General features: G+C 34.1%; 1 protein-coding gene across 1 annotated transcript; it reads left to right on the top strand.

Annotated features, from left to right (window-relative positions):
- Window positions 1–7,913: 7,913 nt before the first annotated feature.
- On the top strand, window positions 7,914–25,511 carry LOC128238581 (multiple epidermal growth factor-like domains protein 10). Its single transcript, XM_052954648.1, has 9 exons — window positions 7,914–8,050; window positions 13,699–13,741; window positions 15,609–15,737; window positions 16,068–16,196; window positions 19,495–19,623; window positions 21,450–22,628; window positions 23,369–23,516; window positions 23,969–24,096; window positions 24,348–25,511. Exons 1-9 carry the CDS (start codon window positions 8,024–8,026, stop codon window positions 24,677–24,679), a joined length of 2,244 nt encoding a protein of 747 aa, XP_052810608.1. The 5' UTR covers window positions 7,914–8,023; the 3' UTR covers window positions 24,680–25,511.
- The last annotated feature ends 369 nt before the right edge of the window (window positions 25,512–25,880 follow it).

Below are 25,880 nucleotides of genomic sequence, written 5' to 3'. Positions count from 1 at the left end.
CAGGCTACTTAGAATATGTACGTGGATGAAAAGGTGGAAGTGATCGTTTCTTCAGTAATATCCGGTCGATGGACTGTCATCATTAACTTCAAACTTGAAGTCCACGATAGTATTTGTGTCGGCTGAGGGCATGAGGGGACACCACTTATGCACCCTTCTTGCACCAATGTTCTTATTGTAAACGGGGGGCATACCACCCATTCCATCATTTCAGTTACAATCTTTCGATCTGATATGGTGTTGCCTGACAGAAGGGGACACCGCTTAATACAAGGAATAGAATACAAAGCTTATATCTCCAAGACATAACTGATTTTGATTTATGTCTTCTCTGTTAATTTAAGAATATTATTTAATTCCTTCGTAAATACTTTGAAAATAGTGTCACTCCTGGGGCACTGACTCATGGTTTCATTTTTTATATAAAAAATAGTCGACCTGGCACTAACAGAAAATACCTTACGTATTTTTCCACGTTCAGGATAAAATGTGTTGTGACCGGCATTAACGCTTTATATGATTTGTGGAAATTACAGATTCTACCACATTTCCGGTTTGAAGGCTCCTAGTTGAAACACTGATAAAATAAAGTAGTTCTGTTTTTCATACACATATTATAAGCTTGAATATGACTAGGACGAAATTATACCAGTTTCACGCCTGTAGTAAAATGTTCTTATCTTTTTCTGACCATAATTGAATCACTTCATTCGCTGAGAAAATATATTCCGTAATGTCCAAAGGTTGCCATTGTATATTTATGGACTTCCTTTAATCGTTAACAATGATACACTTTGTACCTTGCGGTTTTCCCTGTGAAGGTAAGCCTGGGTATTTGACTTCTTACCATCTTGTTTTTGAAAGACGTCTTTTCATACAATACTACCATCCCACTATTAAATAACTTGAATGATTTATTCTCTTCAAACTGAACCCTTGACAGACGACCCTTTAATTAGAATATGCTCAACCTTATACTTTTAAACTCAAGGACATTTTCTCAGGCCACACACACATCAGTGTGTGTATACCACGTGATAAAATACGTAATAAATTCTACGTCGGAAGGCAATATTTTGCCAGGTGTGTCAATCTTGAAAAATGAATACAATAATTTTAGAGATTGCTTACACAAATTGCAATATATTCAAACTCCGAAGGTGGGACCCTTTGTTTCATTTCAAATAGTGTAGCAAAAGAAAATTTATCTTTAATTTAAGTTTTCATTTCAAGCAAAATGTTGCCTTCTGACGTAGCATATATGACGTAATTTATCACGTGGTATACACACACTGATACATACATAATGCAGCCTTTTTAAGGTTATTTCTACTTCAGAAATCATGTTGCTGAAGAGGTGTTCTCTTGAGCATCGCATACACATAGACACTAGTCACAAAACTAATGTTTACAGTTATTGCTATGTTAAATCTCGCCGCCATAAAATTTAAATTATTCAAATACAAAGCAGAATATGTATACATTATGGGGACATCTTTTCAATGTGCGAATGCAAAATATCGGAAGAATCATATGCATTCTATGAATGTGTGGCAAATTAAATTATTATTTTGGATGGAAAATTAAATTATATATGTTTAACGAATACATCTATTTATGTCTAAATGGGCAGTCGTACACGTCAGACATATATATTTGAAAAGCAATTGCACAATAATATTATAAATAAGATAAAACTATCAAACTGATTACAATCTTTCATCAACATTATAAAACAGTTTCCTTCAATCAACCACATTCTCACATAAGACAGTTTTCAACTTAAATTTATCCACTTTTGTTGAAGACATATTCCCTTTGTAATACTTATGTGAAAAAACTGCAGAAATGAATGAAGAAAAACGTAAAAGTTGAATCTTATCAAAGTATGCATTAATTTGAGGAAACTTAATAATAAAAGAAATAAAAATAAACTATTGGTTGGACTAAACTTAAAGGAAAAAAATCATATGAACCAAATCATTACAAATATTGACCTCTTTTTTATACTAAACAACAATACCAAAAAGAAATATCGTCATATAAGATGGCTGAAGTGCAAGTTTCTTAAATTGCATGCTGAATCATGTAATTGAGCAGAAACTGTTTTTGAGTTAAATAACTGTTCCTTCTCATACTATCAATGACTTTGAACCCGCTGACATAAATACGGTTCTAAAGCATCTGAAAATATTTCAAATGTATAACTTTAATTTTTATCTGACCGAGGTTATTGATCTAGACAATTTATATCATTATAAAACCGAGGAGTTGTCTTCATTTTCCCATGCCATTCGTATATTAAATATATTGAGTGAAAACTAGATGTCATCTTTCAGTTACAATAACATTGACTCCACTGATCAGTAAAATAGTCTTATAGTATGCATCACAATAACCTTGACTCCACTGATCATTAATACAGTCCTATAGTATGCATCACAATAACATTGACTCGAATGGTCAGTAATACAGTTCTTCAGTATGCATCACAATAACCTTGGCTCCACGGATCAGTAATACAGTCCTACAATATGCATCACATTACGCTTGATTCCACTGATCAGTAATACAGTCCTTTAGAATGTATCACAATAACCTTGGCTCAACAGATTAGTAATACAGTCCTATAATATGCATCACATCACGCTTGACTCCACTGATCAGTAATACAGTCCTATAGAATGCATCATAATAACCTTGCCTGCATTGATCAGTAATACAGTCCTATAGTATGCATCATAATGACCTTGACTCCACTGATCAGTAATACAGTCCTATAGGATGCATCACAATGACCTTGACTCAACTGAACAGTAATACAGTCGTATTGGATGCATCACAATGGCCTTGACTCCACTGATTAGATATACAGTCGTATAGAATAAATCACAATGACCTTGACTCCACTGATCAGTAATACAGTCGTATAGTATGCATCACAATGACCTTGACTCAACTGATCAGAATTACAGTCGTATAGAATACATCACAATGACCTTGACTTCACTGATCAGTAACACAGTCGTATAAAATACACCACAATGACTTTGGCTCCAGTGATCAATAAAAAAATCCTATAGTATGCATCACAATGACTTTGACTACACTGATAAGAAATACTGTCGTACAGTATACATCACAATTACCTTGACTCCACTAATCAGTAATACAGTCGTATAGAATACATCATAATGACCTTGACTCCACTGATCAGTAATACAGTCGTATAGTATACATCACAATGACCTTGACTCCACTGATCAGTAATACAGTCGTATAGAATACATCACAATGACCTTGACTCCACTGATCAGTAATACAGTCCTAAAGGATGCAGCACAATGACATTGACTCCACTGATCAGTAATACAGTCCTATTGGATGCATCACAATCACCTTGACTCCACTGATCAGTCATACAGTCCTACAGTATGCATCACATTGACCTTTACTCCACTGATTAGTAATACAGTCGTATAGAATACATCACAATGACATTGACTCCACTGATTAGTAATTCATTCGTATAGAATACATCACAATGACCTTGACTTCACTGATCAGTAACACGGTCGTATAGTATGCTTCACAATGACCTTGACTCCACTGATCAGTAATACAGTCGTATAGTATGCATCACAATGACCTTGACTCAACCGATCAGAATTACAGTCGTATAGAATACATCACAATGACCTTGACTTCACTGATTAGTAACACAGTCGTATAAAATACATCACAATGACTTTGGCTCCAGTGATCAGTAAAAAAATCCTATAGTATGCATCACAATGAGTTTGACTACACTGATCAGTAATACAGTCGTATAGAATACATCATAATGACCTTGACTCCACTGATCAGTAATACAGTCGAATGGTATACATCACAATGACCTTGACTCCACTGATCAATAATACAGTCATATAGAATACATCATAATGACCTTGACTCCACTGATCAGTAATACAGTCCTAAAGGATGCATCACAATGACATTGACTCCACTGATCAGTAATACAGTCCTATTGGATGCATGCATCACAATAACCTTAACTCCACTGATAAGTCATACAGTCCTACAGTATGCATCACATTGACCTTTACTCCACTGATTAGTAATACAGTCGTATAGAATACATCACAATGACCTTGACTCCACTGATTAGTAATTCATTCGTATAGAATACATCACAATGACCTTGACTCCACTGATCAGTAACACGGTCGTATAGTATGCTTCACAATGACATTGACTCCACTCATCAGTAATACAATCATATAGAATACATCACAATGACCTTGACTCTACTGATCAGTAATACAGTCGTATAGTATGCATCACAATGACCTTAACTCCACTGATCAGTAATACAGTCGTATAGTATGCATCACAATGACCTTGACTCTACTGATCATAAATACAGTCGTATAGTATGCATCACAATGACCTTGACTCCACTGATCGGTGATACAGTCCTATAGTATGCGACACAATGACCTTGACTCCACTGATCAGTAATACAGTCGTACAGAATACATCATAATGACCTTGACTCCACTGATCAGTAATACAGTCCTAAAGGATGCATCACAATGACATTGACTCCACTGATCAGTAATACAGTCCTATTGGATGCATCACAATCACCTTGACTCCACTGATCAGTAATACAGTCCTACAGTATGCATCACAATGACCTTGACTCCACTGATCATAAATACAGTCGTATAGTATGCATCACAATGACCTTGACTCCACTGATCGGTGATACAGTCCTATAGTATGCGACACAATGACCTTGACTCTACTGATCAGTAATACAGTCGTATAGTTTGCATCACAATGACTTTGACATCCCTGATCAGTAAAACAGTCCTATAGTATGCATCAACATGACCCAGACTCAACTAATCAGTAATACAGTCCTAAAGTATGCATCACAATGACCTTAATTGCACTGATCAGTAATACAGTCGTATAGTATGCATCACAATGACCTTGACTCCACTGATCAGATATACAGTCCTATAGCATGCATCACATTGACCTTTACTCCACTGATCAGTAATACAGTCCTACAGTTCGCATCTCAATGACCTTGATTCCACTGATCAGTCATACAGTCCTACAGTATGCATCACTATAAGCTTGCACTGTGTAAAATCTTGTTACTATTAGTTTTTCTTAACAAAGTTATTTTGCAAAAATTAGAATTTGAAACAAAATCAAACAATAGGTTTTGCTTGAAGCCAATTTATCAAAAGTATGAGTTAAACAGAAATGTGACTATACATCTGTTTGGTTGTTTTAAGAATGGTTAATGAGAACCAAACATTATAAAGTTGGGCGAGTTGAAACAAGGATTTAGCAAGTGAAGTGGCGGACACAGTGATTTTGGCACATTTGTCAATTATACGGCATAGCTCCGAGGTTTTTAGTGTAAAATATTTATTTATCAAACTCAGTCAATATATTACTCCATTTGACATTGTGACTTAGTATGGTATTGATTGGATAGCAAGTTTGTAAGTTTGATGTCAGATACAGTTACGATTAAAAATAAAAATATAACGTACTGACACGATAATGGCCTGGTATGAAAGGAGAATAGGACTTTCAATTTGAACTTTGAATATGATAAGGAAATACATTTCTGAAACCACGGTACATGAAGAACGATTGTTTAATGATGTCTACAGAAATTGGTTTTCAAACAATAAGAGGATAAGCCAATGAAACAATCCAGAAGAAACCGATTCATGACCGGGGAAATAAACGCCGTATTGTTTATAAGTAGATATGTTTCACATGCTCACATGTGTCATGTACACATTAATTGCTTGTTCTACTGCATAGTTGTGATTTTTTCTGCTTGAAGTGAAAACCTATTTTGGTTTCCTATTGATATTTCTGTCGAAGCATTACAGCCCTGTCAGGACACGTGACTTGGAGGTTCGTGAATCTCTCCGTGTAGTTTGCTGTCCGCGGGATCGCACCCACACCATCTAGCACATTAGCGATGTTTGCCATCTTAAAATGCTCGTCAAACTTGTGTCATTGTGATTAAAAATATGTTTGTATTTTATGAAAAGTGTTTACAAAATATATCCTAACAATTAACTCTGGCAGAGAACATAGTTATATGTGCAAGTATAATATCCCTAGGTTAATATCTGATCCCAAAAGCAGAATAAAATGTAATATTGAGATGTCTCATACTATAATACAGGAGAATTTTAATACAGTAGGATTTTTCAGCATTATTTGTGAACATATGATATATATATATATATATATAAACGAAGGCGGTGACTCAACGGACTTGAATTGTTTTTGCCGGACACATTATAGTTAATGCAACTTGGAAGTCTTTCATCCCATTTAAAAAAAAACCCTAGCAGTTCTGCTGCAATTGAAAATTCATTCAATATATTCACAAATTGTTCCACCGAATGAATTTGACATTTGGTAAACATTTTAATAAAGTTGGCCTAAGTTGATTTCCTGTGTGGTATTTGGTTGTCATAATCATAGCATTACACTTTCATAAGATATGGTACTCTTAGTCATCCATTAACACTCCTTTTGAGTAATTATGCCAAGGCTACTATAACTATTCATAGTGGTTTTTGTGTGCAGCTGCTACTTATTTTAACTACAACTTGCTACAAAATGACTGTTATGAAGGTTCCTTTAATGGCTATTACCGCGTTAGTAGAGAGCATTAACATTAAATGCTTCGTGTTATTGAGAATAAACCTGTTTATATGTAATAGTATTTGAACCTGTTGTTATGACGAATTATCGCTGACACCATTAAAGTGAAAAATGCAAATAAAGCTTCATGATATGTTTTAAAGCATTTTCTTATCAGTAAGTGGTTATTTTAAATATATTTTCTGAAACAAAAATTGTATTAGGTCATCAGAATGCGATATATAATTTCCATTTATGACCTTGGTCGACATACAGTCAATACAATATCATCTATTTCAAAACCTGATTGTCCTCTAACTTTTTCGGTGTCCTTATATTACACAAACTCATTTATTATTATGTAAAATCTACGTCAATCTGTGCACAACTGTCCGTTTTCAGCCTCTTAATCATTTCAATACAACAATGCATCAGCATATGACAACTGACAAATCATTTCACCACAACTTAGGGTCGCCATTTAACCAAGAGACATTTGCAAATGTGTATAATATACATTGGGCCTTTGGAATCACAGAAAACACAGAAATCCTAATAATACCAAATTCAAGCTGCTGGATTGATATTAATAATAAATGCCTAACAGCGTTCATATAGCAGACATAAAAACAAATGAAACTACACTGGAACATAAGTGAAAGCAAATGGGCGTCCAGCTCAGTTATAGACGGGTATTGCCATGTGCCTTATTTAGGATGGAAGTGGACACCTTACACTCAAAGGCATTCTACAGCTGTGCAGTTTTGTAATAAAATTTTATTTAGCACAATTGACTGTTGATCTGATTTCTACACACCAACAAAAGAACTTACATGCTTGATTGTATTTTTGAAACAGATTAAGACCCAAATAATGTCAATATCAAAAATATATGTTGATTATTACTTCAGCCGGAAACTCAGAACAAAAAAGACTTGTGCGTAAAACAGGCCCAAAGTATATAAGTCTTTAAACAAGAGGTTTAATATCCGTTGTTTGTACACCTCTTAGCGTTTTTTTTTTTTTATAAAACATTGGTTACACTTGAATGTAGTTTTGCACGCCGACGCTGACGTCAACAAAAATGCAAATGTTATGACAATATCGCGATTACGTTCTAAATTTAAACACGGACGCAAAAGCTGGATCAGAGCATTATTTAAATGAATTTATTGTACTATCATAGTCAAGTGATTGCAAATATCAACTCTTTCAGTAAACGAGTTTAATTCGAGCTGTTCGTTTCATATTCCAATAATAAAGTAAGAAATAATACAGTAGTGTTAAATCTGAGAGGATCAGTAAAATCTCATTCGTCACGATGGCTAGGATGCAGATTTGTCTTATTGTAAGTTTTATTCAATAAACTATCACATATAAAATATTCTTTAACGGACGCTGGCACCTCTATGCTCCAGCAATACCGTTTTACTTTGTTTGTTTGTTCGTGTATGTGAATTGTAAGCCAGAGATTAATATGCACATTGACACCTCTATTGATTAATAGAGACCGTTGTTTTAAAAAATATACAAAATACATTTCAACTCAATTACATTTAAAGGACATTCATAAGAGCAATAAAACCACAAAAAGCTATTGTTGCATATTATGTACGATTCAAGATAACGTAAATCTTATTTTCCCTAGTCACATATTTCCATAACGAAACATCTTCACTATCATAATGCTAAGCAAATTTTAAACTTGTATCAGGACCTATTTAAAAGTTACATTTAGTTAAATACACGCATAGCACAAGGTGGTGCATTATGGTTATACATTAAAGTTGAAACCATCCAGCGTAGGTCTGCAAACGTTCATATCCGTCACATTCAGGACAATTCCTACAACATTTACAATATTTCTTCTCTAAACCAATTCTTTATTACTTACATAGAATTTTGGTTCATTAAATGTATATATTCAGAGTTTAACATCTTTCCCGTTTTAAGCGGTATGCAAATTGCCGTTAACTCGATAAATGATGCTATCAACACTTTTAATATTGTATAATTTATTGGTTTATACATCCAATATACCAAATTTACTGGATTATCTTTTATTATAGTCCGGCAGCGGAAGTCGAGTACCTTGCATCGGAGTGTATAGAAAATGTTTTGGGTTTTTTAAGTAGCTTTGACCCTCCAGTTAAGGAATCCGTTTGATGGCCTCGCGCCACCCTTGGGGAAATCGAGATATTCAAGATGGCGTCCAAGATGGCCGCCAAATTTAACCCAAATCACCAATTAACTGGTAATTTTGTTTTAATGATTCAATTCTTGTGCAAAGCTATACCATAAAGCATTTATATTGCAAACTGATCAATTCTAAAATATTTCATACCATGTTTAGGCCATCATGACGTCTAAAATGGCCGCCAAACTAAAATAATTGACAAATGAGAGAGGTTTTGTTGCAAATACCATCATTTCTATGCACATGCATCTCGTTTTAACATAACAATGTATTTATGCAATATAGATATCACAAATAACATTATAAAGACACATATCAACCAAGATGGCGTCCAATATGGCCGCCAAAAAAAGCATAAATTAACACAGACTAAATAAAACGGGCACTATCATTTACAAATGTATAAAAACAATAGCATTTTTCTTTATTTAAAATTACACTGTAGTTTATGGTATGTATTAATAGCTTTAGAACAATTACTACATCAGTTTTAACTTAAATAGAGAAGTAAGTTTGTTAATTCAAAGATTTATATATTCTTTTTGTTTGCTTATTGTAGTAATTTTCTTATGCTTGTCATTAACTTAATATTGAACATGACATATACCCATTGTTGCAATGACAGCAAGAGTGTTGCATTGAGTATTTGACTGACATAAACATTTTTTATCATTTTTAGCACATCATATGAGGCCACTGAAATCTGTTTTGGTAATATTATTGGGACCAAAGATCACGTGTCCTTTTTTGCCAACCAGTTTCAAATGGGTCCAGGTTTGGTTGGTCTGATTTAACTGCACAATTCCAAAGACACGTTTGAAAATGTGCTCGCTTGATATTGTCATTAAATGCCTCTGTTGTTGGGGGTAGAGAAGCAAGCTTTGGTGCACACGATGTCGCTTTCCTAACCTTAGAACTTAATACTTTCTGTAGAACCTCGGACATGTCGTCGTCAACAACTTCCATGTTGTAACATTGTGAAATGAAACGAGTTGATCCTCGGTTGACTGTCGAGTAGTCAGATGTTTCATCTAAAACACACGAGTGATACTCGCATGCAGTACCTTCAATACTATGCCCTTACCTATGCCGTGGCAGCAAGTAATAGTATCCGATCCTGATAGTACGTGTGCTGCAAGTTAATCTGGAACTATACGTTTGTATTTGTTGACTGTGGCTGTTATATCTGTCAATAAATAATCAATAGTCTTTCACAGGTCATTCCGTAATTGTTCCAGGTGATGGTGAAGAAGAAGTACAAAGCACCGGTGTCGTCTGAAAGTACTCAAATGCCTCCATCATTTTCCTTTACTATACTAACAATTTGATGGGCAACAATGTTGTCAGCTTCTTTATGTGTGTTGCGCATGTCATGACGCGTAATTATTACAGTTGGTGTAACTTCAATTGGTGAATCTTCATCTCCAATAACAATAAGCACTCACATGTCTAGGGAATGAAATGTTGCTACCGATATGATCTCTTTCTGTGGAGGAATTTGCATTGCAGTTGACAACTGATGTACGCGGTACGTATGTGATCCTCCGTTTTCCCGTGTTTCAGTTTCTGTGCTGTATTGCCTGTATCTGGCGAAGATAAGTAGCCGTCTATAATTATCGATGTTACTTGCTTTGTTGCAGAACGTGCTGACACCTGAACTTGCGAATACCTTTTCAGCACATATTTGGATTTGGCAAGTCACATTCAAAACATCGCTGTTAGAACATTGGACAACTCATAGGTTCACATCAAAGTCACGTGAGCTCGCTTGAAGCCGATCACTCTTGTGAAAATTAATTATGTCTTAAAGACCTTCGTATCACCAGTTTGTATACCCTTTCGTGTTTCAGCTTGTGTTTGGGGCCCGTATTCACCTATGTCCTGAGTCTGAGTTAAAGACTCAGGCTCAGAAAAGCGAACATTTAATGTTGTTATAAAAATGCTATAACATAAGAATATATTGTCAATAGTTATATTAGAGATATTTTCAATCATAAAAGAATTCAGTTTTTTGAGCCTGAGTCTCAAACTCAGACTCAAGACGTTAGTGAATACGGCACCTGATCTTGCGACTTATCTTGACATTGAAACTCCCTGGCCAACCATTTTCAAAAAATTCCTATGATCGTTGCAGTCACTCAATATTCTTGCCTTCATTTCCTCTTTGGGTTTATCATTAGATGGCTTACCTTGTTCACTATTTACACGGCTTGAGATATCTGCCTCCAATCTGTAGTCTGATTTTAATGTAAAACCAATAATGCCTTGTTTTCCATACCAGTATCTCATAACTGTTGTCTCAATGAGCATATCACTCGAAATGCTGTTCCAAACGCCAAGAATGTGACGCATCACATGCTCCCCTTTCCGAAATATTTCCCTACATGAACTGGGCATTGACTCCATAGATCATAAAAAGTGTGGCAATACCAAACGTAATGCACGTGTCTTGCTGCAAAGAAGTAGGGGATTGTAGATTTAATAGCTACCAAATGAAAGCCCTAATCAGTTTCTTTTTCAGCTATGATGTGAAGCATCATGATCAGCAATGACTTTATAATGCACCAGTCAATTGTAACCACGCCCCCCCCCCCCCAGTCCGGGGAATAGCCGGGACTTTGACTTTCGGTCCAGCCAACCCCGGGTAAAATCCCCGCCCTGCGGGACGAACTGATGGTTAGACCCCGGCCAAATGCCCCCGCACCCCAGAGAAGGCCCAATCTCCGCTAAATTTGGCACTATGACAAACACCACCGTCGTCACCCGGCCCTGCGGGGCCACCTGGAAAGTAAAAACACGGCCCTTTTCCCCGGCTATCCCCGGTATACCCCCGGACCAGGGGGGGGGGGGCGTGGTTACAATTGACTCGTGCATAACACTGTTATCCATAGCTTTCATGTTCTGCTTCTAGATAACAGCTCTAAAAGAATTTCATTGAGGTCACCCATGCTGTCTATAATACCAATTCCATGTAGCAATTCAGAAGTAAATTGGAATAAAAAAATGCCATTATTTTTTTATACATATATGTCAACGGTTGTGCTCGTTTTATTCAGTCTGTGTTAATTAATGTTTATTTTGGCGGCCATATTGGACGCCATCTTGGTTAATATGTAATAATATATTGTCATTTGTGATACCTTGCATAAATACATTGTAATGTAAAAACGAGATACATGTGTATAACAATTGATTGTATTTGAAACAAAACCTAACTCAATTGTCAATTTTCTTTGTTTTGGCGGCCATTTTGGATGCCATGATGGCTTAATTATGATATGAAATATTTTAGAATGGATCGTTTTGCATTAAAAATACATAATGGTTTAATTTTGAACAGGAATTAATGCATTTATACACAATTACTAGTCAATTGTTGATTTTGGTAAAAATTTTGCGTCCATCTTGGACGCCATCTTGAATATCTCGATTTCCCCAAGGGTGGTGTGAGGCCATCAAACGGATTCCTTAACTATGGGGTCTAATCTACTTAAAAAGCTAAAAACATTTTCTATACACTCCGATGCAGGGTTCAGCCAAAATATCCCATTTGGCTGCCGGACTATTAAACAGTTGTCAAATGTATCTTCATTTACGATTGTATGTTGCAGTTTAAAACCACTGTAAAAGTTTATAAAAATGTAATCCCATATTGAATTTTCAATATTTATTTTCGGGTCGAAAACACTAAAATGTAATCAGTCCTTTTGCACAAACGTGGATAATTTATATTTGAGTATACAAATAATCTTACAATTGTTCAATACGTCAGATTTACTATATTGTAAATAAAAGTTTCGAATATTTTCAATGTTTAAATGTGTTTTAAACTGCAATATATTTTGAAGAATAATACTTTTTGACTGCGCAGATACCCTACATAAGGACTTAAACATTTACTTCAAAGTCCTTGTATTAATATCTTCATCAATATCTTTTCACACTATCATATTAAGAGTGCGATTGACAATAACCTATATTACCACACCGCAGCTATTAAAATATGGAGTTCATTAATAAAAGTCTACGCTTTGTTGGATCATCGCGCCTACATAAGCAATTCAAGGGAGCCCAGTGGTATAAAGGTCATGGTCGCTGGTAATAAAACAAGAAAACTGGTATTTGCATTTTTTTTTTTTTTTTTTAGAATAACCGTGTAGCAATGGAACATATTGTGTGGGTAACATAGGGCTTATTTTGGTGGTCAGTAGGTCTATGGTCAAGCTCGCTGTTAATAAAATATGAACACGGTTTCAGCAAAATTAATTAAGATAAAATTGATTTGTAGTTATAAAACTAGCTCTCACTGAAGACTTTTGTTTTATTTCTGCTCAACAACTTAATAATTGGGAATAAAGTATTACCTAGAAGATAACAAGTAAATTGTGGTAATTGCATAAATTAGGGACATTTTAGGCATCGATAAGATATGTTACAATATGAACTTGGTTTTAGACATACAGAAACATATTCTAATGATTTTTATTACATAACGCATCACAACATGTGACTAAAACTTCTGTTCTCTTTTCATCTGTGTTACATTATCATGTCTTTTTTTAAACTCGAATTTATCTTATCTAGAATGATATGATTAACATTATTTTCAAGACAAATACGTACAATGTATAAAATGAATCAATGAATCATCGATATCGTTAAGGCTAACCAGAACAAAGCGTATATATATATATATATATATATCTATGACTGTTTACTGAACAAAGTCGAGAGTGTTGCATAAATATTAGGGGATTGGTTCGTGTTTATCCTTCTTAAGTTATTTTTCTTTGTTTCAGACATTTCTCCTTCCCTTGATATTGCAGACATTGAATTCCACAGGTAGTCTACTCTTTTACCTATGACTTTGTTTATGTTATTGATTTCGATATATGTTTAACAACCTAAATAAGAAAAAAATCATGATTTAAACGTTTTTAGATTATTTTTCCTGCAACCAGACTGATATTTTCATAGTTTTATACACATAGTGTAGGTATATCCGAACAAGCTCTTTTCATCATCATCATCATCATCATCATCATCATCATCATCATCATCATCATCATCATCATCATCATCATCATCATCATCATCATCATTGTCATCATTCTCAACATCACCATCAGCAGCAAAGGCAGCAACAGCAGCAGCAACAGCAACATTATCATCATCATCATGTCATTCATTGTCTCCTTGATTATTTTCTTTTTTCAAGCAATTTGTTTAACTGCAAAACAAGAAGTACAATATTACTGGGATTTAAAATCGATCATTTAATTGCAATTTTACAATCGTGGATATTTTAAATGGAATAGACACTGGAAGATCACACATTTGGTAAAGCAGTATTTCCTCAAAACAAACCTAGAATTATCAATATGAATAAAGAAGCCAGTAGATGACCGATATTACATTATTTTACATACTTTAAAAAATAACCGCAACAATATTGATCAGCCAATGCGAAGTCACTCCTGAGTTCCTGTTTAAAGAAAAGCACGAATTGAATCCCCGTTTAAGCGCTATTTTTTTTCCCAAACACCTTGAAGTCACACGATCGTATCACACACTAATAAGCGTTTGGGCCATCTCGCTGTGATTTTTTGCAGTGTTCTTTCAATACTTCCAAATTATCAATTTCATCACCGATATATTTTAACTGGCTCTGTGTCTACGTTGTTTGACAGACTTTGCAGCTTTATTGCACCTTTCATTTGGGAAGCCATAAAGTGTGTATATTGAGTAAGTAATAGACACGTGATAAGTTAAGATATATATACCGAGTGTATTTTAATTTTCTAGGTTTTCTCAGAAAAAACACACAATAGTTTTCAAATTTGAAACTAACGCTAAAACTGCGACAAATCAATATGTCGAAAGCGATGTTAAACATCAGTGAGTAAGATTATATGCGTTTTACACAACGATATATTTTTTATGTACGTTTTTGACAATTTTCATTTTTTCTTGCAAATGTATCATCTGGCGTCTAGTCCCTTTAAAAATAGAACAGGATCTAGGATATCTTAAACTACATAACTCTTTGTTGCTTGTAAAAGACTGTCAGTCTTAAATAAAACAATGTTTGTTTATGTCAAAACGTTGAATATACGCATACGTATAATAAACTCTTGAAATGTTACTATGTAAAAACATATACATAAGACAAACGGATATTGTTTACCAAAGTAATTAACATATCAATAGAACATACTAGATGGACTCAAACTACTAGAGTACCATTTGTCATAATAAGCATTCAATGTTACCAACTTGGAGCCATTAATAGTTGCGCAAACAACGTCTTAAGATCTATAGTGATGCATCTAAAACGAGATGACCATTTAGTGTTTTAATAGTTATGGTGATCTTTGAGAGCTTCTGTAAAGCGTTTCTGTCTTATATTATTTTTTATTGAATATAATAATCCTAACGCAAAGCGCATTGTAAGTTGATCGAAATATATAAAGAAAACCAATTGCTATAAACTATATGTTATTGCATACTATTATGGTATTTGCGACAGTATATACGGTTTACAATGGTATTGCACTGTACCGATACTAAATGGGTTAACCTGAACCGCTTAAACTATCTGTGACCAATAATATCGCATATATCGAATAATAATGTTATTTCTTTTTGAACACAAGGTTATTTCTTACATTTGTGACATGCAATGCTGGCATTTGCCTCTTTATTTAAGCATTGGAGGAATGCCTTCGAAGTGACGACTTTGTATGTGACATTACCCAGGAGTGCATCAGGAAAGCTAATGTATGTGACGGAGTTTACAACTGTCTTTATGGTGACGATGAGGCTCCTCCTGCATGCAGTAAGTAATATTTTATCATCATCTATTATTTGTTTATAATAATAATAATAATAATGCAATACACGCTGTAAGTTTATTCAAATACCACTAGGACAAATGCTATACGTAATATATATTCATTTTTAATTTGCGACGTTATATACGGTTTGTAATAATTGCAAAAAGATTATCAGCCAAAATATAATTAATTAATACATATTCAACCATTTAAGCATTGACGACCCATTAAAACCGTAAGTATCAACTAATAAGGGCATTCCTCTTAAACAAAAACGTTTATTTGATATAGTTTTGACATTCGAAGTAGCAATTTTGTTCTCTTTATATAAGCCATGGATGAATGCCGTCGAAGGGGTGGGTTCTTTTGTAACCTTTCCTGGCAGTGCATCCGCAAGGAGTGGGAATGTGATGGAAGTGCTGACTGTTTTTTAGGAGAAGACGAGGCTCCTCCTGCATGCAGTAAGTAATCTCTGGCGACCACTTTTATTTGTTGATAATGATAAAAGTGCAATATAAAACGTTATCTTATATTTAGTAAGAAGTAAACTATACATACTAATTACTATATCAATGTTACTGTACAGTCATATCAATATCTGTACTTGCGACGGTTTGTACGAAATTAAAACGTCGCAAATATCTTCAATACATGTAGAAAAAATTCTATTCTTGACGCATATAAAGTTTCTCTATATCTATATTAAACTAAAGTACACATTATCTTAAAAAGTAGCCAACTAATCAATAATCGAACACAATAAATACAAATCAGAGCGACTTTTGACACATATTTATTTGAAGTTAAGTTATTTCAACGAACACAACATATACATTAGAATGTGAAAACATATCTTTCTGATAACCACAGCAAACCCTGCGTGTACGAATACTTTGCTGAGCTATTAAATGTTATACACCCATCTGTAAATTAAGATTATTGTTTCCTGTAAATTGTGTATTTTTATTTCAACATTTGCTTCCACGCTACAACCATGCATGTAACTAGTCCAATATATGTTAATCTCGCGTGTTTTAAAATCCAGCTAGTGTATTGTTTAGGGGTTAATACACGGCGTAGCCGGGCCGTTGAGTGATAATTGGCCCGAGTGACTCATAATTGCCCGAGACGTACATGTAGTCGAGGGACATTATGAGCACGAGGGCCATTTTTTTCATATTTGTAAGTCTACAGTTTGCTTTTTAAAGTTTACCTGCTATCCAATTGTGCTTATTTTGATCTCGCTTGACAACGATGAGTTAACTCACTATCAAATTAAATTTACGTTTATTTCGTTTTTGAGAGTGAGCCAAACAGACAAACTGCATTTTGTTGTCACTTTTATGTTCCCATTCCAATTTCAATTGATCACTTTAAACAGTCCACAACGTCTATCCGAATTTTTCTGTACGAATCACTGACATCTTTCTGTTCATTGTATGAATAACTGAATTCAATTCAATAAACATGAACACATAGCAAGTAGAACGACTGTTTGTACTTAGATAAACCAATACCTCGTATTAATGATGTCAACATGCATGAACAGTTGCTGTTTTTCAAGTAAATTCAATTTTGCCGTTTTCTTTGTTTTGTTTTTTGAATGTCAACGCAGAATGAAAAACGCCACCCTAACGGTCCACACTGGTTATCAAACACTAGCATATCTTCCTATACTGCGTTCGCGTTTGCCTCCCTTTAAGATTTTAACAAAAAATATGTTCAAGCAGATCAATAAATTTTGATTATTTAGTCAAGACATTATTTCTCAGTCGCCAAAATTCATTTTAAGGCGAAAATTGAATTCACGTGCGAACGTTCTACGGGCCGCAAAATGATGATCGATAATCGGCCAGGGCCGCAAAACTGATAATCGCTGAGTCATGCAAATAATCGCGAAATCCCTGTACAAATGTGTTACTTTATATAGTAACATATGTATTAATGATGGGTAAGAAATAAGCGCCCAGTTAACTCAGTTGGTAGGAGCGCCGTGCTAGTGCTCTGTCAGTCGTGGGTTCGAGCCTCGAATTGGGCGCTTCCCCCCCCAGGCTCCTTGAGTAATTTAACAGCAAAAAAGGTGACGTCGGTGTAGGGGTCGTTGTACAAAACTTGGTATTCAAATGCAAGTTGGTATATTTATTGCCAGAAATAATATGCTCATATATGGCAAGACAATACATGGAAATGATAAAGGAACAACTGCTATTTGCCTTGATTTTCATCACTACGGTTGTATTGCATTTATGATACGGGTATCGGTCAAGGTCCCTCAAGGTGAACTCCATCCTACCACTAGGTGGCAAGAAAACTCATCACACAACAATTGGACTTATATTACTAATTTTGATGGTTTACACCATACTTGATTCAAGGTTCTATTAGAAGTTTTGTTAATACTTAATAGTATGAAACATCACATTGCACATTGTAAAATATAACCTCAGTAAAGTTAACATCTATCAATATTAAGTAAAATACATGTAAATACATATGATTATTGAACAATTGTACCTGTAATAATAAAAATAAGCATTGCGCACTAGCACTTATAATATTATACATGTTTGATAATTTATAATTGCGTTTTTAAAAAATTAAAAGCAGTCAAACCAACAAAAGAGGTCCAACAAACAATCGCAATCGGAATCTAACCGATATTAGGTCTCTAACAGTAGCGGGTCAATCATCACTTACGGCCAACTCAGGAAAATCTAAAAATCAAACTATTAATCACAGTCCCATCAACACTTGTGGTCAAACAAACACTTAAGGTACATCCAATAATAGTTGTTAAACCAACATTGAGGTCCAACCAATATAGCTGTCCAACTAACAGAAGTGGTTCAATCATCACTAGCTTTACATTACACGTGTTGTCCAACTAGCAGCTAAACCAATTCAGAAGGTCAAATCAAGTGGAGTGGCCCAATGAACAATATTGTGTCAACCAGCTTTAGCTGTCCATCTCTCTCCACTTGCTGTCTAACTAGCAGGCCATCCAATTATAATGTTGTTCATGATAGGAGAAACTGTCCTCAAAACATATCATCAGCATTTTTGACTCATAATGTAAAAAGGGAATGAAACATTACAAGCAAAAGTATATTTTAATAAGAAAAGTAAGTAACGTTAGCAGTAACTCAGAATCCGATTAGCGTTGTTGTCTCTAGACAACATCGGCCCAGAATCAATTCCAGTCCTATTTCTAATCCGGAGGCCATCATGATATTAACAAGCAACTTTCAAAAAAAATTAGAAAACTACACAGGTTACAGCATGAAATAATAACTTTATTATAAAGAAGTATAGTATTATAGTACATATAGCAGTAATACTTGCTTTAAAAAATATTGTTTCAAGCGTCTATGGCAAATAATCAGATCTGCTTTCAATAATTTTAGACCATGTTTTAAATACCAGAACAAACGTAAGTAAAGAAACACGTTTATCCAAAATGTTTGTATTGCTATAATAGTATAATAGTAGTATAAACCATACTGTTCTTATAATAGTGTATGTACAATACAGTTTATACTTGTACTACTTTATTTATTACTGTATTTGCCAAGGTATATTGGGATTTTAATGATCGCATACATCTTTCGTGATGAATGGGTTATCTTGAACCGTTGGACGTACTTAAGACCACTCAAAACTGTATCTATCGAACGATAACGAATGTATTCCTACCGTTACTCATACGATTATTTCACACATTTGTGATATTTGATTTTGTAATTATCTTCTTTATAACAGCCATCGACATATGCAATCAAACAGACCGATTGATTTGTACCGAATCTATGCGGTGCATCGGCAAGAATAGGGTATGCGATGGATACAGAAACTGTCTTTATGGTGATGATGAATCTGCTTCTGCTTGCAGTAAGTCATTTATTTGTTGGTTATAATATTGACTAGAATTCTATGGACATTGAAACCTTTTTGAATATTAGAAGCCAGACAAAGGCTTTTCATACCATACAATTAACCTTTATACTAAAAGTACGATACAAATGATTGTGTTTGAAAAGGTATCAACGTCTTGCAATGGTCTTACTTTACTAACTATTTAACTTTTTGATTCAATTGTGACATATTTACACCTCAACTTCCATTTCTTAATAAACTGCCTTTCGGCAATTGCGTTTATCAATCAATGAACACAACATCTTCGAATATGTTCGGATCGCAATTCATCGCATAACAATATACATGAAAACTATTGATCTTGTTATTGTTTGTATTGTTTCAGCAAGTCCCGTAAAATATAAATAAACATTTTAGAAAGTGTCATTTTATTAAATTTTAAATGTATTGTTGCCATAAGTGTTTCAATTTTACGTTTAAAAGTGATTTCAATTGGTTGATTTTTTCCCGCATTATTGTGACGTCATTTGAAAAAAATATTTCCTGTTAAAGTCGGGTCGTTCTTTTTACAGAATAAGTAAAAAAGGGTTACTGAAAGGTTTTCTTAAATAAGTATAGGAAGTATTTTTTTAACAATTATTGAATGACGCGAATGTTGAAGTACGTTTGGAGTCCTTCGGAATCCACACACTTAAAACAGCCCAATTGCGTTCATACCCCAATAATAACATCAAGCCCGCAATTCATTCCTTAAATAAAAAAGACAAAAAATAAACAAAAAACATTTGCAAACTTGAGTGAACAAGTGAGTTTGTGAAAGTAATAACAACTACGGAAAAAATGTATTTCAATTGCCATAAGCATAAGCTGTCATCTAATGACATAATACTAGATCCTGGTACACTCTAGGTTAAATTTATGTTTGTAGACAAATGAAGTAGGTCACAAAGATTCTGGACGAATACTAACGTTAAGGATCCAGAAATATAACGTCATGTGGAAAGATGCATTACAGGTTACTAATTGAAACACATCAGATCGAATAATTATATTGACTTTGAAATTATGTATGGGTCAATATTAATATTTACTGACCAATGTATATATTGATACACAGGTTAGTATTGGCATACTGAATTCTGACTTCTGAAAATCGCAATTTATATTGGTAGAAAGTTAAATGTATTTTGGCTATGAACATTGATCTCTGTCCAATCATGAACGATTCATAGGTCATATTAAATGTTTTATTATGATAATGGTAATGATGATTCATCATGATTATTGTTATTATCATGATCATGAATTCGTAGACTTAACTGCTTTCACTGTTTTAAATATATCTTTTTGATACTTAGTACACATTTAAACTGTGTTAATAGTATTGCTTTGCACTTATTATCTCACACCGGGGCATCTCGTTTCAGAGTTATATATACTTGAACATCATAATGACGCATATGACTTTCCAGTATAATACTTCCACTATAGTACTCTGATGCCTAGTACACATTATCACCATGATTTTCGAAGTATTTGTTTGTTTGTCAAGCCCAACTTGTCTTATAATTATGTAATTATAAATACTATTATTACATTTATTTGTCTGAATGTAGTGATGAAACAATTGCAACTGCACGAACAACGTATGTAGCCTAAAACTTTTTCGTGCATGTCTGCTAGTTTTTCTGATGTTCGTGGATTTGTATACATCTGAATAACAGAAATATATAATTCATAACACTCCGGATTATAAAAGAATTACATTTATTGTAGAAATATTTAAAAAATCAATCGTTGTTTCGGTAAAATATATTATTGCAACATTATGTTATTTGCAGGTCTCAAACAAAAGTGTGAATCGAAGTGGTCCTTAAGCGAAGGCTGCTTTAGTAGATGCAAACCTGGCTATTTTGGCAAATTTTGCGAGACAACTTGTTCAGAAAATTGTTTGAATGGAATATGTAATATACACAGTGGAATTTGTAAGGACTGTACGTCTGGTAACTTTGGCGAGTATTGTGAGAAAACTTGCTCATTAGGATGTTTGGATGGGATATGTAATATATCTAGTGGATTTTGTAATGACTGTACACCTGGTCATTTCGGCAAGTACTCCGAGAAAACTTGTTCAAAAGAATGTTTGAACGGATTCTGTAATTGCTCAAGTGGTATTTGTAAGGAATGTACACCTGGTCATTATGGCAAATTTTGCGACAAAGCTTGTCCAGAAAAATGTTCGAAAGGGATATGTAATATACAAAGTGGAATATGTAAGAACTGCACAGTTGGAAACTATGGCAAATATTGCGAGAACATTTGTTCCTTGGGATGTTTAAACGGGATATGTAATATATCAAGTGGAATTTGTAATGACTGTACACCTGGTTATTTCGGCAAGTATTGTGAGAAAACTTGTTCAATAGGATGTTTAAATAGGATATGCAATATATCAAGTGGATTATGTAATGAATGTACACCTGGTTATTTCGGCAAGTTTTGTGAGAAAACTTGCTCAATAGGATGTTTGAATGCAATATGTAATATATCAGGTGGATTTTGTAATGACTGTACACCTGGTTATTATGGCAAATATTGTGAGAAAACATGTTCAGAAGAATGTCTGAATGGGCTTTGTCATAGATCAAGTGGACGTTGTAAGGATTGTACACGAACTTATTTAGAAAATTGTTCGCTAGAATGTGGCCAAGGATGTCGCAAATCAGACGGTTTCCCTCAATGTGATAGACAAAATGGCACATGCTTGCATGGGTGTTATGTTAACTATGGAAGGTATTGCAACGAAACATGTAGAAATTGCAAAAGAAATTCGTCAAATGAACTGTGCAATGCGAACGGTGTATGTCTGTTTGGATGTGAAAACGAATATTGGGACAAGAAGTGCAACTCTAAATGCAGTGCAAACTGCCGTGGTGACGAACATGGAAACCGCTGTAATTCATCCAACGGGGAATGTATAAATGGCTGTTCACGTGGATGGAGTGGTTTATTCTGTGTGGGTAAGAGTAATTGTCAAAAGAGCAACCGCTATCGTTTGAATTAAAGGTGAAATGTTTATGCTGAATATATATGTAGTGTCCAAATGGTTTAATGTAAGACTTACTTATCACAGGCACGTTGTGTTTAACGAAATGCATCAATATTCATGTTATAGTTTTTTTTAAATTGTTAATTCTAAAAGAGGCTAAATACTTTAAGAATTCAACCGATCTTTAACGTACCTAGCTTAGGTTACTTATTTCATTTAGCTTCAATTCTGAACTAAAGTTGAATTTCCCGAGTAAAAATATAGTAAGCATGAGAATTTCAATTAAATGTCTTAGAATTCTTCCACATGAAAATTGTTCCTAGACTTTATCATTTTATAAGGCACTTAAGTAAACGGACCCTTTGTTAGCTCTATTTAACTTAATGGTAAATGTTGGTGCCTGGTGACCCCATACGATTTTTTTATCATTTGAAAGTTATTTGCTAACTGTTATTAATAACATATTTTGCATTTTCACAGCCAGATTATCGTATTAATTTTGGTGTTGTTTTAGATTTCCTTTTTCTGTATAAAACCCTTTCCAAAATATATAGTCACCTAGAGTCAGGCATCTGAAATTAACATATTTGTTGGTCGGATACATAAATATTAGTTCAAAAATTGTCACCTGTTTAATTTCAGTGTTTATCTACTTTGCTTGCAAAGCCTTTTCAATTTGTCCTAAAACCCGTTTCTGTCATGTTTCTTTAGATGCGAGCAGTTTGCGAATAACGACTATTGAATCGACCAATAAAGAAAACGTCAACTCCTTTACGACAACTTTGATAGTCATATCAGCAATTTCCACTTTGGTTTTCGTTTTTGTCGGGATTAGCTTCTACTCATGGGCTCGTAAAAGGTAGAAATTTTAGTTGCACGAACATATTCTGGAATTTCCGTCAGTTGCATCCTTCAGAATACACACGTGTAGATTGAATACAGAGTTAAGAGGACGTTTTTGACACGGCACAGTATACTCTGCTTCTGCATAATAATAATACATTTCTGGCGTTTGCTTGTTTCTATAATAAAAAGTATATAATAAGCGATGGTTGAAAAAATGCCAATTTATTTTTATTCATTGGGTTAACAATAATGAGGAGTTAAATGGATTCAGAACAACATATTGCAAGTTATTTGTTTTTACATGTTATTTGGGTTATATGTTTTTTGTAAGGGAAATTTAAGGTATTTAGTAATTGTTGCAGAATCAAATGATGACAAATGATGAGACAGATGCACTTAATATGAAACAAGAAGTATTCTTCTTATTTAATGGTGCGGCATTATTCCAGTTGTTTCAATATTCAGGTTTAATCGTCTGCTGAATGAAAGTTTGGAACAACGCCGAGTATTTTCAGGATGCGTTCCACCAGAACCACAACTATCCGGGTCTCAGACACGGCAAAGTACTAGCCTGTATGCAGACATTAACGAAGGTACATACTTACGTAATCCATTAATTCAAATTTCACATAAGACATAATGTAAGGAGGTGTGTTTATCGTTCGTAAAGATTTGGATCTTAGTACGTTCACGTTGGAATTAGACCGGAAAACCAAAAATGAATATTTTCAATAATTGATTGCTTTTTTGTCTTAGTAAAAACGTTATCATATATGTATATTATGTGTCAGGTACCTCTGAATTATGAATGGTTAACAGTTTATTCCTTTTTCAAAAAATATAGAAAACATGGAACACCATCATAACATCTATGAGCTAAACTCTGCTGATCGATATGATGAAATCAACGTCACGGAATATAACGGTGATACCGGAATTGTGCCTTCAAATTCTGAAAACAGGCGAAAGCAAGCTGCTGGAAATTGCGACGAGGATGAAGAAATATTTGCTGATTTAGGACAATTTCAAGTTAATTATATTCATGCTATTGCGAGGGAAGAATGTGAACTGGTAAAAAATGAAGTAGAACTTCAAAATATAGGACAGGCTAAAGAGTCTTCCATATTAAAAAGTCAAACAGAACTAGTCGACGAAAAACTTGTGTGTAGATGGTAGAAATTTTAATGTTATTGAACAGCCTACTCAATCGCAATTTGAAGCAAAAAATGACGATCAATTTACACTAAAGGTACCTTGCGAACAAAAAAGTAATGAAGTATAATTTTTTTATCTCCTTTAAACAGGATGCAGGAGTCAAGTTGGCAATTCATTTGATATATTTTAGTTTAATTTAGTTATGTCCCAAAAATGGGGATATTAGTAAAACGCATTGTCTGTCGGTCAATCCCGTCCGTCCTTTACAGAACATGTCAGGGCCATAAATTAGATATTATTATTCAGATTTTCGTTTAAACTTGATTTATATAAAGCTGTGTCCTGCATGACATTCAGGGCGTTAGCTTAAAAGTTATGGTTACACTTATATATCAATGTTGCATGCTTGTCATGTCATAACAATGAATTTTGTATAAATATTTCATTTCATAGAATTTAAAAGTGTACTGGAATAATGTGTCATAAATCATATCTATTATTTTTTCAGTTCTATATCTAGGTTGTACTTAAAACTAGATTGAGTCAAGTAGGGTTTCTACTGCAATATGCCCGGTTCTATATTTCCCATTTATGTAGGATGGACGTTAATCAAATCTCAATCCAGCACTTAAAAACGTATACTTATTATATTTAAATGGCTGTCTGACAAGACTCTCTCACACAGACATCTGTCACGTTCATATGCATTTCTTCTTGGACATTTATTTCATTCATATTTGAAGTATTAATGATCTATTACAGTTTGTAGTTGAATGTTTTATATGTGACTGATTGAATGCCTATACCATTTTTACGTTATTTTTCTTATTGACGTATAAACGCGTACTTAAAATAAAATGCCTCTTTGAATTATTGATGATACTGTACTTTGTAGTTTTAGGTTGTGTAAATGTGACAAAATTCATAATTAAATGACTTGATCGTAATAACGTTATCATTCTTATTACTGTATAAATACTTAATTGAAAAAAGCATGCCTGTTACAAAAATGGACGATGTATAATATTAGATGTAGATTTTAAATGTTTGGACATGCGACGTATGCATACGTTACTATCTCTATTATTGTATCAAATGGGATTTAAAGTAACATGCCAGATTAATGTCAGATGTTTATGCATTATTCATTTCCTTTATCATTAAAAGCATACTATCATTCTTGTGAGAGCGATCTGGTGATAAAGTTGTCCGCCTCTTACCC

The sequence above is a fragment of the Mya arenaria genome, chromosome 1, assembly GCF_026914265.1.
Source record: "Mya arenaria isolate MELC-2E11 chromosome 1, ASM2691426v1".
Lineage (NCBI taxonomy): Eukaryota > Metazoa > Mollusca > Bivalvia > Myida > Myidae > Mya > Mya arenaria.
The sequence above is the reverse complement of the archived record's forward strand: the minus strand, read 5'-3'. Positions and strand labels throughout refer to the sequence as shown.